This window comes from Hypomesus transpacificus, chromosome 19 (assembly GCF_021917145.1).
Source record: "Hypomesus transpacificus isolate Combined female chromosome 19, fHypTra1, whole genome shotgun sequence".
In the NCBI taxonomy this organism is placed as follows: domain Eukaryota; kingdom Metazoa; phylum Chordata; class Actinopteri; order Osmeriformes; family Osmeridae; genus Hypomesus; species Hypomesus transpacificus.
This window is the reverse complement of record NC_061078.1, coordinates 6,354,908-6,371,452: the sequence shown is the minus strand read 5'-3', so window position 1 is coordinate 6,371,452 and position 16,545 is coordinate 6,354,908. Positions and strand designations below refer to the sequence as shown.

Genomic DNA, 16,545 nt, shown 5'->3' with positions numbered 1-16,545 from the left:
CAGTACCCATTGGGTCAAGGTAGGATCCTGCTGCTTTGAGATTCACAGGGGTGCCTGGCTCCATGCCAACCATGTCACCCCTGCCAGTTTTACAGGACCATCTGCTGTTGTCCCCCTCTCTTCTCCGGCGGCTCAGTCCTGGCAGTGCCCGTCAGAACAAGTCAAGATGGCCGCCCCAGGTGGCAGTGCATGACAGCCGTAGCAGAGGGGGTTGCTGGGAGATACGATGCAGAGGTGGCTATCAGCCAGCCGGGGCCCGGGCTGAAGCTAATAACCCACCACCAGCCCACCAGTCGCTCCATCCCCAACCCGACTCTCTCTTTTCCCTCTCCCACCGCTTCCGACATCAGCACCCGCTCACACCTCACTTTGACCAGGAAAGGCTATCAAGCCACCAAGTGCCTGCTGTACGCTGGTGTGATTAACGGCCATGCACCCCCATCCCGCTGGCCTCCTCCCTTTAAAGGGGCAAAGCGATTACCAGGGGACCAGAAGAGCATCACCTCTCCAAAACAGACCAGACACATGATGCACAGACAATGATTGTGTTATTGGTGCAGGAGTGCTACGTGATGAAAGGATAAATGGATCTTCTAGTCTAATAAGGGGAGACCGAGGAGGAAGGCAGCACAGAAAACAGTCCTACTGAGTGGTGTCAGCTGTAAAAGCACTAGAGCGAGCGCTGTTTGATTCGGCCTGGTCGGGGGTGGCAGCGTTTTCATGTTTGGAATGTGGTCCTCCTCATTTCTCCTAGCATAGAGGGAGAATGAGTCGGCTGTCACCTTCCAGGATTATGGGTTTGAGGCATGAGGTCTGGCCCCCTGAATTCATTACGGTCGTTCAACTCACAATGAGGATGAATCAAAGACAAGGCAATCAGTGGTGGACATTAGAGATGAGCTCCTGTCAACACTGGGAGACCAGGGAAACTGGGGGGACTCACTTTGTCTCTATGCCTACCCTAATGTGATACATTCAAATGCTTCTGAGACTTACTCACTTTTGGCATATTGTGTTGATAGAGTGAGAGGAATACAGAAGTAGTGAACACAACAAGTTAAAGTGCTATTATTGTGCTTTTATGGGCAATTGTCGACATTATGGTGTGAGTTGTTTAAGTAATTACTTCCAATCGACTGGCTCTAGAATATATAATACGGTTTGAGTCAGAACCCTGTTGCTTTTAAAAAAACGCCCCTCGTTTGATTAATATTATTGCTCATTTCAAATCAAATTCCAACTGTGCACTGTGCATGCTTGAAATAATGATGTGTATTTTTAGGTAATGCTAGAGTTGGATTTCAGGAAGTACGAAGCACACGACTTGGATTGTGTGTCAGACTACTTTATGCTAGCTCTATAGTCAAGTTTTGAGTTGAATTCTTTCCATTTTGATGGCAAACAAATGCAGACGCTGCCTGTTTTTTCTTGACTTCTCAAGATGTCTGTCAGCTGGTTCAGTCCAGCTGATGTGCATATCCTCTGACCTTGTAAGAGTCAACACCAACACAGACCATAGTTGCTGACTTTGACCAGCCGACCAGCGTGGGATTTCACCTTGACATGCACACGTGTGCGCCAACAAGTGCTAATAAACAATACGTTACCGACCAAGAACATCTCCATCTTAATGCATACAGAGACGCACAGCGGTAGTCTCGCGCTACACTTGTGAGGGCTGGCAGGCCTGCCCAAGGCATCGGCCATACATGGCTGACTTCCTGTATCTCACGCCAAGTGTGCACTGCGCATGCAGCATCTATCAAGGTGTGAGTTCAGGCCTATCTTTTTTTAAATAACATATTCTCTAAAGATGCTTAGACAGTAAATCTTCCCCACACCAACACCTCGTTCTACATTTCCATAAATTTGCATCATCGTTGCGCCAGCCTGTGTTGTTCTGGAGTCAGTCGAGTGTCCTTGAACCATTGTTACTGCGCCGTCAAGGAGAAAACCACAGATTGTGAGATAACATTACTCTGTACGGACAACCAACTGAATGTAAATAAACGGCATCAATTACTCTAGCTACTACAGCTCTTGAAAACTCAACATCTGTCAGGCAGTGTTAAAGTAATGTTTGAACTTTTCGACAAACTTGGATGGGTATGAATGCACATGCTACATGTATACTAACAGTTGTAAACAAAGCATGTGTTAGCAGAGGTTCCAAACAGAAGATGTCAACATGGCTTAAGAACATGTTTCCTGTGGCCGTATAACAGTTAAAAGACATTGAACAACAGTATTTGGATGATGAACGCTGATGACCTTTGCTTTGCATCTGAATGGCGACTTGTGAAAGGCATGAGCTGAAGACAGCCACATAAGCCCCCGCCTCCAGAACAGGGAACTGGATCTGATGACAATGGATGCTTGTGAGCGCTTTCCTCTTCTGTATAAATTACCTAGCCTCTTCAATAACTTGATTAATGTACAATTAGATGTATTTCCCCGCTTGCCGCAGTTGTTGCTCTGGCTGTTTCCATGGAGACAGAAATTTAATGCAGAAGGATACTGAAGACCACGCACACACACACACACACCCACACACACACACACACACACACACACACACACACACACACACACACACACACACACACACACACACACACACACACACACACACACACACACACACACACACTACTGGCAATACAGATGTTTTCTCCTTGATTGCAAACATTCAACTGTTGTAATTTTTCTCATGTTGGCTTTACTGTAATGTTTTGTGACATTATATTGAATGTGGGATGTTTCAGGCGTTGACCTCTGCAAATTATCCCGCCTGTCCACACAGAGTTTACAGTAAACTGTGGACTTGGCACATGCAGCTCTTTTGATGAAAAGAGTTGTGTCCATTCTTTGGGACAGCTGCAGTCCCAAGCTTTTGTCAGAATATTTGGCTGTGAGAAAAAACTCATTGTGCAAAGACAAAAACCTAACACCAGCTGATGGCTCCGTGGACACTTTTTAATTACTCAAACAATGTTCAATCCATTCTGTGTGATGCGGAGCTGAGGACAAAAACAAACAAAGAATTCTGGGTTGTTTTTGGTCTGAGTCCACTACTGTCTCCCAGTCCTGCAGGGATGCTGGATGTCTCCTGGCTATATATAAGTTGAACCACATGTATAGTCTCCGTGCTCCAGACCTGCAGACCAAGCCTGGGGTTAGCATGTTGACCCTGGAAGCCCTGGTTCTGCTCATACCAAAGGATTAACCAAGAGCCGATGTTAGACAAGGTGTGAAATGCATGCTACCAATTTCATCAACCTCAAGCCAGTACATTTCCACTACTCCATTACTACGACTCATTTTCAGATTGATGTTGGGTAGTTCACACTCTGATAGACTGTCATTCACCCACTTTGGGCTGTTTGTAGGCTTTCATAGTGGATCTAACATTCCCTATCATATGATAAAGTGTTTTCTTACCATCTGACCAAAGAATACTTGAAAGCACAATTTTCTGTGCTTTAGATCAGTCCACCAACCTTCTATAGACAGTTTATCCCAGAACTGTGCTGATAGATCCAAGGCTAGTGATGGGAATCTAGAAGCTATGTAACGAGGTGTTGAGAGTCAGTGAGTGGGGGTGGGTGTACAATACTGCACGCCTCACTGTCTTTATAGCTGCTTTAATCTACTCCTACCTCTTTATTGATTTCTTGGGAAAAAAAGATTTCATAAAACTGGAACCCAGAGAAGGTTGACTTGGTATAGCTGGTCAGGGACTTCAGCTCCTGGCACTTCAAAGCCCTAAGGTCTTGTTACAGTAATTTAGGTGTATTTCATGGTGGTACTGTAACTACAGTAGATATAGAAAAACACTGGGAACGCGTGAACTGTAGACCACTCTGATTCGCTGTGAATACAGTTGCATGTATTTCGTCACATCATTATTAAGTTATTCCTTTGTAGTTGCGTGTAACTAGAGATGTAGCTTTTTAAAATGATTAGACCTGTTCACTGACAAAACTGTATCTGTCATGGCCATAAAGCGATCTATTTTATAAGAGTATGAGTGATTGACGTTCCGTTGGTTTAACTGCTCACTGAGGAATGAGGAACTCAAAGAGGTTAATGGCTCTGAAATCGCCAGTTTAAGATCAGAGATACACAAGAAAAGATATGGCATTGAGAGAATCTTTGTTGAGATAAAAGAATCCCTTATTTTTAGCCTTGCTCCCCAGAGCCCACCATACCTAGGACTGGTGCAGATTTATAGTGAACAATATCTTTTGTTCTAATGAAGTGAAGCCTGTTTGAAGTTTTTTCCTCCACTGTTTTCACTAATTGAATTGAATGCAGTGATGAATTCATATTACGGCACTTCCTGCTTTTTATCGTGATAGATTCTTCCCAGAGGTAATAGATTTGAACTAGATTAGTTTTGATCCTTTATCAATAACACTGCAGAGATCTTAGTGTGGATACAATCCAACACACCATGACTTCTGTTTGGTTCTCAAAAACTCCCATTCAACTTAGCACAGCTCTTCTCTCCATCAGACATTAGTGAATTATTCACAATGCGTCTTTAGACCCAGCCTGTCTTTGAATGATAGATGTGGCAGACGTTACGAGGGCTCTGCTGTCCTTTGAAAAGTCAAATGTTCGACAGCTGTATGAGACGATAATCTGAAGTTCTGAGATGTCTTCAGAAAAAATTCCTGGGCATGCAAAGATCCAGGAGCTCATAGAGGGCTTTATGTCACCATAGTTGGGATAGATGGAGTTTTATAGAGTTTACAAACCCCTCGCCCCACACACACAAGCACTTTGAAAACCTTGGGGACAGTGTCGAGAAATATGCGGTAGAACTGGTGGATTCATGAAATATGGACTGAGCTAGTCAGACTGAAGCACTGAGCTGAGTGAAAACAAAAAAAGTTAGCATCTACGAGAAGCTATAGAATACAATCCTTGTACTCTATGCTATGGCTGTTTTGATTGGTGAAGAGATTGATTGATAGAGAGATCCACCTATGACCTTTATACTTGATCCATAGCTTGTAGTGATAAGGTCAGAGGTAGAGGGAATTGTTCTTCCCCAGTAACAAGGGGATATTTCCAGGGGTTTCAGAAAAGGTTGTGGGAGACTTTGTACCAAAGACACCGTCATTTCACAAGATTCTATTGAATATGAACAGAGAGGATTCAACCCCAGGAGAGTCTATTACTGAAAAACGTTGTGTTGTATTCAATCCAGACCTCAGACAGGGAGGCCATTAGTTACGGTGATTTTTTTAAACAAAGGGATATCGGCTGGCTCACCTCAGGAAATGAGAATCGTTTCAAGAATATGAAATTCATTGAGGAAAAAAATAATTGATTCCTTTTTTCATTTCAACCCATTTCATTTCCATGCAGTGAGGATTGCAGGGATATCCCTGTTCCAACCTTGGAGAACGGGTGTGAAAGACAATTAAAATGGCCACCTTCTAACTTGAACATGTACTGCTGCTATAGCTACGATGGCTATCATTGATCCCTGTTGGATAATAAACGACAGGACTTTTTCACCTTTCAGTCACATTGAGAGATATTGTAAGTAAAAAAAGTTTCTAACTGTGGTGTCAGGAAAAAATCGGGCACAGTGTCTTTGCGTTTTGAGAATTAAGATGGTTGACGGCATGAAACTTCACTGTAAAATATACAAACACACTGATCAACACAAGCATGGATACAGATCCAGTTAGATTATAATGGTCTGGTACTGTACCTGCAAGTTGCTAGAGAAATCGAACCATACTCACAATTCCAAAACAGTTCGTCTTCAGCAGGGATCCACTGTAAAGTTATGTTCTGGTGCTGTTCCCTCAACAGAATGGATAACTACGTGGCTTCAGCTCTCATTAGCGTGGCTTCCAAAACGTGGCCACAGTTTCCCATTGACATATGTGATTAAAGAGCATTATTGAAGAAGCCCAGGCCCCTCATGACCCCAGAGCCCCCAGAGCCTCTGTCTTCATCTGGAGGAGAGCTAACACACAGGATGCTGCTGCTTGATATTCACCCCCACACTCCATGCAGGGACTGGTTTCCATCAATATTAACCTCCTAGGTGGATCCAACTGCACTGCACGTCGCTTTTACAACTTTATTAAACTTGTATGTGGAAAAAGGTCCATGCAAGAAGTGTGTGGAACGCATGGTTTTATGATTTGGAACCAGTGATTTAGTTCCGCCTGAGTGTTTTTGTCTTGATAGGAAACTCTCTGAGATGATTACTGGGTTGTAGTCCTTTCAAAACATGTAAAAACGGATGCAACCTCTCTGTTAAGTAAACCCATACATTTTCTACACTTCAATTTTTTCAGTTTAATAATCAACACCTTTCCACCCACTGTTAGTCTTTTTAGCCTTGCATTAGCTGTGATGGCTTATTTGCTTATTTGTTTATTTATTTATTCATTTACTTACCTTGGCCCCCTCCCACCCCCCCAAATCCACTTTTAGCTGACATTTCTCCTTGCAGTGGCGAAGGATGACCTTTGAGAAAGAACACTTCCTGCCAGCTTTGGGCGAGAGGTCTCCGAATATGCTCACACCCTCCCCCTCGTGTTGGAGTACATACATGCAGCACTGCCCACCTAGCATCCACGAAAGAGAGAGAGAGAGAGAGAGAGAGAGAGAGAGAGAGAGAGAGAGAGAGAGAGAGAGAGAGGGAGGAGAGAGAGAGAGAGAGAGAGAGAGAGAGAGAGAGAGAGAGAGAGAGAGAGAGAGAGAGAGAGAGAGAGAGAGAGAGAGAAAGGGAGAGAAAGGGAGAAAGGGAGAGAGAGAGAGAGCTCAGGCTGGCGCTTGTGCAACTGCTATCTTGAGACTTAAGGGTAGAGTCCTTGCTCCATTTAGAAGGAGCTGATTCTCTCCCCTGCTCATGCTCTATCACTGATGCGTTTGTTTTAGCCTCTGGTTAGCAGATCAGAGACCAGTCCTAGCTCATTCTCAGGTGCAGATGTTCATCCGTATGCCGTCTGACTGCAGTGCCACTCAAGGTTAAAACTGACACTAACGTCTGCTGGTTAGAAATCAACCAAGGCTCTACATCTTTTTGTATCTCTCTCCCTTCTATCTCATTCTCTCCCCCTCTCTCAGTGACAAACACAACTCTTTAACATGTCCGTTAAAACACATACAAGCACTTTAGGGACACGTGCTGGTGCTTCCAAAGCTCTACAAAACACACGTCTATTAAATGGAACAAGTGTGTGCAAGCGTATAGTGTTACCCTGTAGCCATGCGCTGCACCCTGCTTAATGAGGACCTGCAAGGGCTTCTTTTCAATCTGTAACATTTCCCTAATTTATTCAGTCTGTGGCACCGAGTCTGTACCCGTTGGGAGTACTTTTTCATGGGGAATGTCAGTGAATATTCCGTTTCATTATATACTGTATTCACACATTTCTGTTACTCTCTGTTGAGTCTGGGTCTATGTACCAGGGGAGAGTGGATTTGGACTTTGTTGAATTAATGCAGATGCTATTGTTAAGCATTTAGCCTTTTTCTGTTTTGAAACCTTCCAAACTGTTCGAGGCTGCCTTCCGTTGAGACAGTAAGAGGGATGACTCAGATATGGGTGTTGTTGTACGTGTCAGTCTGTGTGTTTCTTGTGTTTAAACTGGATGTGTGTGTGTATTGTGTCAGTATGGGTGTGTTGTTGTGTCTCCAGGTGAGTGTGTGTGTGTGTGTGAACCGAGGATGTGTGTTAAGACTTCCCACAGGTCTCTTCATGCGTTGACAGCGGATAACCCACAGAACCAACAACTCCTCCCCGAGTATCACAGGAAATGAGAAAGGTTGCAGGATCCTTAGCTCCCTGTTGCCATGGAAATAGGCCTTATCACTGAGCGCTGCTTGTTAGACGACTTTCTAAAGAAGCCTGGGAGGAAAGGCAGGCCAAACAGTGGAGCAACATCTGCAACCACGGCACAGATGCCTGTTTGCATAAGTTACTGATAAAATGTGTGTGTCCTTCGTAACTGAAAGTGTGGGGGAAGATAGGCATATTTGTACTTTTTGAAAGGTATGTAAATTAGAGAGTTGAGAAATATGTACCAATATACCAGTGTAGAAGGATAAATATGTTTATACACTTTATATATGGTAAGGAACATCCTTTAAGGCCTGCGTAGTCCTTTCATTGTTTGAAATTCAATGCAATGCTTTGAGCTACTACCAACGATCTGGTGTGAACAGATACCGTTGCTTGTTGCTGAAACATTGCATAGTGGGTTCATATTATGAATTTTGCTATGCATATGTTTCAAATCAAATGTAACATGCGCCTCATGCGTAACAGCCCATGTAGATTGCACTGAAGCAGACTGTAAAAGCTGTGCTTTGGCAGAGTGAACCCAAATGAAATATTCATGACGTAATACAATTTGTTCTCTGCTTCTGCCCTAATTGTATTCATCTATGTCAGTGCTCATACTAACTGTGCTCATACTAACTGTGCTCATACATCTTATAGTGGGCCGCCACATCAGTATCTATAGCATCATCATGGAACCTCAGATCAAATCTGAAATAAAGTCTGTTTTATATTAAAACTGACCTCAAGTGTTCTGGTCAGATCACTTATGAGGTTTCCGACCATTCCTATTGAATTTGGTGGCTTTTACACTCCCCTGGGGGTTTACTTAAGTCAATTGAATTTGTTGACTTGAAAATGGCCAAGTTTGTTTTATTGAGTTGCCTGAACCGCACGATTCCAGTAGCTGATCCTGTTTCCTCTGGTTTGTCGATAGCCGTTTGCAGTTTCTTGCCCTATTTCCATTCAGGTCTGTCCTTACTTGCCTGTGGTTAACATTCACTCTTTTTTACCTTTCTCTCTCTCTCTCTTTATCTGCAGAAACCTGGCAAAGAACCCCCTGACCACGCTGTCATGGCAGCTGTTTCAGAACCTACAACTATCTGAGCTGTAAGTTTGCTCTTTTATTTCATCTGCCTCGTGCCAAGATAAACAAAAAGGTTATGGTTTAGATTAGATCAGCATCAGCAATCAGCATTATTCTCACACACAATTCTGCCCAAACAATAATCGCTTTTAGTAAATGCTATTATAATTCTTGTCTGGGTTGTGCAAAACCTCTTATTTTTTTTGAGATGGAGGATAAAAAAAAAAATGGAAGGTGGCTCAGCCTCAACTTAACTGCGGTGTCGTGGCACATTGATCTTCAAAGTCATTTACACCCGACTTAATTAAGACACGCACAGGAAACGTAATGGTTTTGCAGGAGGGAGAGTCTGACCTCATTTTCTTGTTTGTCATGAATATTTGAGCAATCAGTGTGTTTATAAAATGAGTTTGCTCTTTCACCACCGAGGAGAACATTTCAGTCTAGACCGGCATTGTAATTTGCACATCATTATAAAAGCCCTGTCCATCAGCGGACCTGCCCTGTCATGTGGAGGGGCAGGATCCTCCCTGCTCGGCCCAACGCTGCCTCTACACCAGCCTGATGACACCATGCTGTAGGGTGTGGTCACATGGGGGGTGTAGGGGGAAGGCCTATTTAAAGCAGCCCTCCTTATTGTGCTATTTCCAGAGGTAGAAGCAGGGCATCCTTTGAGGAGAAAGATGGGGTGAGTGGGGGTAGGGGGGGAGACTACTGGGTGTGATAATGCTAACGTGGTAGTCCTGCTGTATAGATAAGGACGTGAGAAAAGAAAGCCCGGTCATACGGTAATGTCACACTGTCTCCAACAGACTATTGGACTTCCTAGGTGAATATTTGTGCCTGTGCACATTGCACAATGCCCTTTGCTACCTCACCCCCCCCCCCCCCCTCTTCCCCCCGCCTTCCTCTCTCCTCTCCATGCCTCCCTCTCGATGAATTACAGTCTAGATGTTTCCCAGTTTTTTCTTTGTCGTTCCACATGGAGGACAAAGGACGCCAGGGGATTTGCCGGTCAACTTAACATTTCATATCTGATATTCTACAAGAATAGGAGATTGAGGCTTGGGTTTTGGTATAAGGGGCGTGATTTGGTGTCAACACGATCACAGAGGCATGGCACTGAGCTACATAAGAAAGAAGCCATGTGGAATCAAGCTGAGCTAAAAGGAAATGAATCACTGGATCCAATGGAGACATTGGCACATTACTGCAATGATCATTCTAATATAAGTGTATTAACACTGCAAGTCAATCACTCCACATTACAGTAAGCACATCTACCAGGTGGTGTGAATGTTTAGTCTGCAATTATTTGAATAATGTGTCCCAGCACGTCAAACCACATCCAATTTATATATAAACAGACACATTAAATCATCTGAAATAATAGTTGTTTCCCACCATGAGGAGAAGGCTTGGCCTTTTGGTCTTATTTGGTCTCAAATATTTAAGGTGGAGATTGTTCTTGAAACATGATTTTAAAGTACTTTGCAAAACATGATTTAGGCCTATCAATTGTAAGTGTATGAGAGCTGTTTGTTTGCAGTGAATGACATTATTCCTGAATACTGTTCAAGACACGTTAGGGAAAAACAAAAGAAGAGAATCATGAGATTCAGACGAAAGCATCTGCCTTACTCTAGTCTCATATACATCCGCTAAAATCCAACTTTAGTTATCAAGAGCTAATTGTCAAAGCCAGTTGAGTGTCAATACGACAGTTTCTTCATTTTTTTCTGACAGATATAACATGTCCTCAGTCACCTGAGGTTCTTTGTAGTTCTGTTGAAAGAGGCCTAACAAGGCTTTGAGTTTTCCACAATGAAGTCAAGCTCATAATCTAGTTCATGTTGCTTTTTGTCAGTCTGTGCCCTTCAGCCAATGGAGGAGAGTTTACAGACCTGCTACACATGCTGACCCATCGTAAGCCTGTGAATTGTATCAGGGTGAAGGGTTGCTTAATGCTAAATATGCTGTGGTTGCTCCAAGGGTACTATGATTGGAGATGCTTGAGTAGCACATCCACTGTCAAGCAAGCTCATTCACTACCCCCCACCTCCTATCACTTATATATAAGGTTTTTTCTTTTTCTGTTTGCAACTAAACCCGTTTGCCAGAGGCAGTGTGCATCCTCAATCCTTTTATTATGTTGACTTTACTTTAATCCTACTCTCTCCATGAAGCAGAGGGCTCCACAAATCCAAACATTTATGCGTCTCTCCATGAAAGGGATTTCCGTTTGACTAAAATGGAAAGATAAAACTTGCCAGGCTTTTGATGGGTCTTGTCATGGATTAGAAGGATTTCTATAGGGAGCCCAGGGGCCACCTGAGCAGCCAATAAGAGATAGACGAGGTGAGATAATTAAAGTTTGTTAATATGCACCTGCAGTCTTGGAGTCTTGTTAATGTACTTCACACATCTGAAAACACCAAGGTGGCTGTAGAGCCCAAGATTAACTACTCAGGAGAAGGAAAAAAAGTTCCTCATAAGCTGCAACTTTGTTTGACTCTTACTTCCTAAATACTCATCTGACCTGCCTCCCATTTCTTAAATGTCTAATGATTGCGGTGCAGGTGGTGTTGTGGATAAGCCAAGTAAGGTCTGGTTTCCCCAGCCAAATTATGCCATAGTTATTTAAGAAAGCTAGCCACTGTGAGAGCCCCTGGGAGTCTGGCTAACCCAGGTGTTTGCTACACTGAATAGGGAAAACATAACAGAGGAAGCCGGAGCTCTGATTGACTGAAGGACACACTATTTGTTTTTGTATTGCTGAACACATTAACCTGAAAACATTGTCCATTATCCTGATAACATTCTCCAGAGAGCAGACATTAGACTCTGAGACATCGGAAATGGTAGGCCTTATCTATCATTGGAAAGTAATAGGAGGCAATCTTGAATCTGGGGAACAGTTCCACCGCTCACGTGAAAGCTCTTACAACGACTGTACATTGAGCCCTGTTTTGCTGGTAAGAGCTATTTGAATGGGACTGTCTGCAGGCAATCTGTGGCAACGGGCTGGCAGGCTGCCTACTTGACAGCTACATTATCTCTCTAGCACCTTAAATGCATGGCCTCCACCTCCACTCACCAACCACCCAGCATCTGGACCCAATAAAAGTGACACTGAAAAACTGACAAGTTGAGTACCTGGAACAAGGCAGAAGTAATGACACAGCTAGAAATAGAGAGATTTAGAGAGAGAGAAATAGAGAGAGAGAAACAGAGAGAGCTAGAAAGACAGAGAGAGAGTGAGAGTAAAACAAGTATCAGAAACCAAAATACCAAACACAAAATCGATGTTGCCTGTGTTAAATGTGGGTAAAATAGGAGTATGTGTGTGTGTGTGTGGGGGGGGGGGGGGGGGGATTTAGGAAATGAGCAGGATTTAAAAGCTAATATAATTTTATGCATGGTAAAAGGGATATTGAAGACTATTCAAGCTGAGATCAAAGCCCATGAGTAACAACCTACTCTATATCCTATTGTTGTACGGATGCCAGTTCAGTTCTGCACAGGCACCTGTGTGTGATTTTTCAGTCAACCAGCATCTGTTGTTGATCATTAGGCCTTCTTGAATGCCGTAGCCGATTGTTAGCTTCAAGGAAAATCCCGCTGCAAGCTCTGTTTTGTGGGTCATGTAACAATGTTTACGGTTCCTGCAAATGGTTCACATTTAAGCCATTGCTGCTGCTGATACTCTTGGCATATTAAGAAATAGTGTGCATTCCCCCAAAACAAGCAACTAATCATCTAATTGCATGTTAAACTGTATGTTGAGAACAGAAAATTTCACTTTTTCCACTTGGATTCTTTCGTCCAGTCTCACCAGCGCTCCCGCCAACCCAGCATATTTGCATATCTGTCTGTGTTAACTCCTCACAGATGAATAAAAGCCTGCGTATGGAGCCAGTGGTTATATTAATGATGATAATTACAGGGCGGGGGGAGTGATTGGCCATGCAGGCCCCGGTGAAGACTGAGCCAGTCTCAGATGAGTTGTTGCTAGTCGAGTGTTTAATGAAAACCTTCTCCCTGAGAACCCTGCAGCCCAGTTTAGGGACCCCGGTTCGCACGGCCCAGACTCATTATACAGGAAGAATACATGGCTGCCACTCTGGCACTGTATCATGGGAACAGAGGGGAAATAATTACTGGTTTACAACCCATGCTGATTAATTTATTTGCAATTTAATAAGCGATGAGCGTCACCTGTTACTGGCTATTGAAAGGCGTTGTGGTTTGGGCATGAACTGCTTTTGACCCAGTTTTTTTAACCATTAGCATGATGAAAATGTGTCACAGCTTGTTTTGAATATGATAGAAGAACCTGACTACCTAATTGTAATCCACCTGTGAAATATTTCAATCAAATTACTTTATAGAGAACCGTGGATATGATGCATAATTTATGATTACCAGCGATGTAAGGTTGACCCTTATCAAGGACGTTCGGATGGTCATTCATCTTGATAAAACCGGCCAATCGGTGAAGATACATTAGCATATGTAAAACACTGACTCCTGGAATGTTGAATAATGCGTCTCTTTATTATACAACATACCCTCTCAAGCAACACGTACATAAATAGAATGACACAAGCCTTACACTGAAACACACCCAGGATTGATCACCCAATCACATATCTCTCAGTGACCTTCCCTCGATTCAAGCGTAATCATTCCTCTTTCCACACAAAAGCTCAAAACTCCCTTCAAATGGGCCTCACTGTGCCAGCCTGATTGATCTGAACCACCTACTATGTTGTTTGGTATTCATGGGGGCTGATTGCCGTTGCTGTTGCTGATGTTGTTGTTGTTTGTCCTGGCGTTCTGCAGGAGGCTGGATGGCGTGGTGTTTGAGTGCGGCTGTGACATCCGCTGGATCCAGCTGTGGCAGCAGAGGGGGGAGGCAGGGCTGCACACCCAGCAGCTGTACTGCAGGAACGGAGCCTCCAAGATCGAGCTCCGCCACATGTACATTGGCAACTGTGGTAGGTGTACATGCCTCACCCATGTTCTCGGGGTGACGGGTTACAAGTGTCACTCACTGTGTGTTTGTGTGTTACTGTTTGCATGTCCGTGAGTGTCCGTGGATGCCAGCTATGTCTTGATTTGTGTGTGTGTGTGTATCTGTTTGTGTGCGTGTGTGTTCTTCCTCTCCAGACCTGCCTGAGATCAGTGTGAGCCACTCTAACCTGACAGTGATGGAGGGGGACAATGTGACAGTAAGCTGCAATGGATCAGGAGCCCCCCTCCCAGAGGTGGACTGGACTGTTGGTGGTCTACACTCCATCAACACACATCTGGTGAGTCTGACCAACCATTGTCTGTCTCCTCCTCCTTCCTCTGTTGTCCAAAGTCTGGTTTAAACTCTCCCACTCTCCCACTCTCCTTTTCTCTCTCTCTCTCTCTCTCTCTCTCTCTCTCTCTCTCTCTCTCTCTCTCTCTCTCTCTCTCTCTCTCTCTCTCTCTCTCTCTCTCCTCCCTCACGCTCTGTTCCTGCAGTCCAATGTATACTGGCCCAACATCCACTCTATCAACCTGACACTGGTCAACGTCAGCCGTGACGACAACTTCTTCCAGCTGACCTGCATCGCTGAGAACGTGGTGGGGATGACCAACTCTTCCATCCAGCTCAATGTTCAGTGTAGGTTCTGGTTTGTCTTATCTTATCTGTGTTATATCCAGCATGTTTGAAGTGAATGGGGTTATTTAAATACAGGGACTGAGATTTCTTTCCTGCTTCCTTACTCTCCGCTTCGCAACTGAGCTAAACTGCCAGGTGTCTGAGGCCCAATCAGGGATGTTATTTACGTAATGAGCAAATAAGAAGGCAGAAGGAAAACGGATGTATTGTCGACTTCAAAGGATGGCTGTGTGTGCCTCTGTTGTAGGGTGCAAGGTTTGTTGCAAAGTTGTATGCATCTTTTATGACGCATCCAATGATATACATGTATTACTTTGTTTTGATGTATTGTTAGTGAATGATCAGGATTTGAAATACATATTTATATATTATTAATGTCACTGACAAGTGCAGAGAATAATTTACAGCCCTGCTCTCTCAATAAAGAGAAAATCCATCCATTATCAGGTGAAACCGTCTATTTCTGCAGGTACATTTAGAATGCAATGAGGTGTTGCATGGTTCTAAATGGAGTGAAATTGATGTCGCCAATTAGCAACACTACACCCTCTAGCCTGTGTGAAACCGCACACCGCAGATATGAAAGTGGAAATAGGTGGGGAAAAAAGAGAAACAGCTATCACTGTAATGAAATGAATAATTAGATCACCATCAGGAAACATGTTCACATAAATACTGCATGTCTCACAGCCTTACGTGTCAACCTTTATGAAAAGCCAGCTCTGATCAGAGGGCCTTTGTCTTCAGGATTTGACTCAAAACCAAATATTTATACTATTTAACAGGTGCATATTGTGAGAGAGTGCAATTATTCAACCTATTGTGGAGAGTTCTGATCAGATAATGACTTACTAGAGAGTATTCTGTTGTTACGTCATTATATAAGATTGACGTTTGCCCACACACCAAAATGTATAGATATTCACCAGTTGTACCTCTCTGCCAGTGTACGCTTCACACTTCTTCGTGGCTTTTGTTAATCTCTTTTCCTGGTGCTGCAGATTAATTTATCAATTTTACACCACATGCTTTTGTGGTAATTACATCTCCTCCTCTGCAACTGCCTATTGTCTCAGGAAATGTCATAAAATAGGTTTTCTACTGTTCTGAGGATGGAGGATGACTTACAGAGAAATGAGTCTGGCTTCCGTCGTGTGTGACAGTCGTCAGAATTAGCAAGTTTAGCAAGTCTGCAATTATCCACTATGCAAGCTTCACAGCACTGTTCTTCCTGTTTTCAATAGATCACTACTTTGTCCTCTACCAAAAGCGCACAACGTTTCTCTCCTCACCAAGAGAACAGTGGAGGTCCCGGAATCGTTATCATTTTTTATTTATTTCACATTCACATTTCATGCAGGTTTTTTCTTTGAAGTCAACTTGCTTTTTATTATTGGTGTGTTGTGGAGAGTTAGCAGGCGTACCTCTATGAAATGCAGTGCTGGTTAGAATACTGGACTCCACAGGGAAAGGACTCGACAGCTCAACAGTGTGACTTGTTATTTTGTACAACAGAGCAGATCGCAACCCATTGTCGCCTGCAGCCTACATTCTAGCATCAACTTGTTGGAACCTCATTCGCTTTGAAAAGAAGATATGTGTTAGCATTAGATAACATTCTAGAAGTACTGTATGCTTGTATGGCATGTCGGCTCTCATCAAAGACGTGGGGTTTATCAAAGCCCGTCATCTTCATGTTGACATTACCAGGACACAGTGTTGCTGTTGTCCAACATGGAGGGATATAATGACTTATTGTATCGACTGAGACCCGGGGAGATGATGTGATGACAGCGGCACATTGAGGAGAAAATGGATCTGTCCCTACGTGTCCATCAGTAAAGCAGAGTAGGTGGGGGGTAGGGGAGGAGGAGGGGGGGGGGGGGGCACTGAGCTCCCTGATCGTCCTCTGCTTCTTCTTTTCCCCTCAGTGATTCCCCCTCCCTCCGTGTTTCTCACGCTCTCTTTCCTCAGTTCCTA

At 43.6% G+C, this 16,545-nt stretch overlaps 1 protein-coding gene across 1 annotated transcript in view; it reads left to right on the top strand.

The window, feature by feature from the left end:
* ntrk3b (neurotrophic tyrosine kinase, receptor, type 3b) overlaps positions 1 to 16,545 on the top strand; it is an 83,799-nt gene that overhangs the window by 26,766 nt on the left and 40,488 nt on the right. The window contains exons 4-7 of the mRNA XM_047042843.1: positions 8,864 to 8,932; positions 13,755 to 13,909; positions 14,082 to 14,224; positions 14,424 to 14,565. Of these exons, the coding sequence (XP_046898799.1) occupies positions 8,864 to 8,932; positions 13,755 to 13,909; positions 14,082 to 14,224; positions 14,424 to 14,565 (509 nt within the window). The remainder of the gene's footprint in view (positions 1 to 8,863; positions 8,933 to 13,754; positions 13,910 to 14,081; positions 14,225 to 14,423; positions 14,566 to 16,545) is intronic.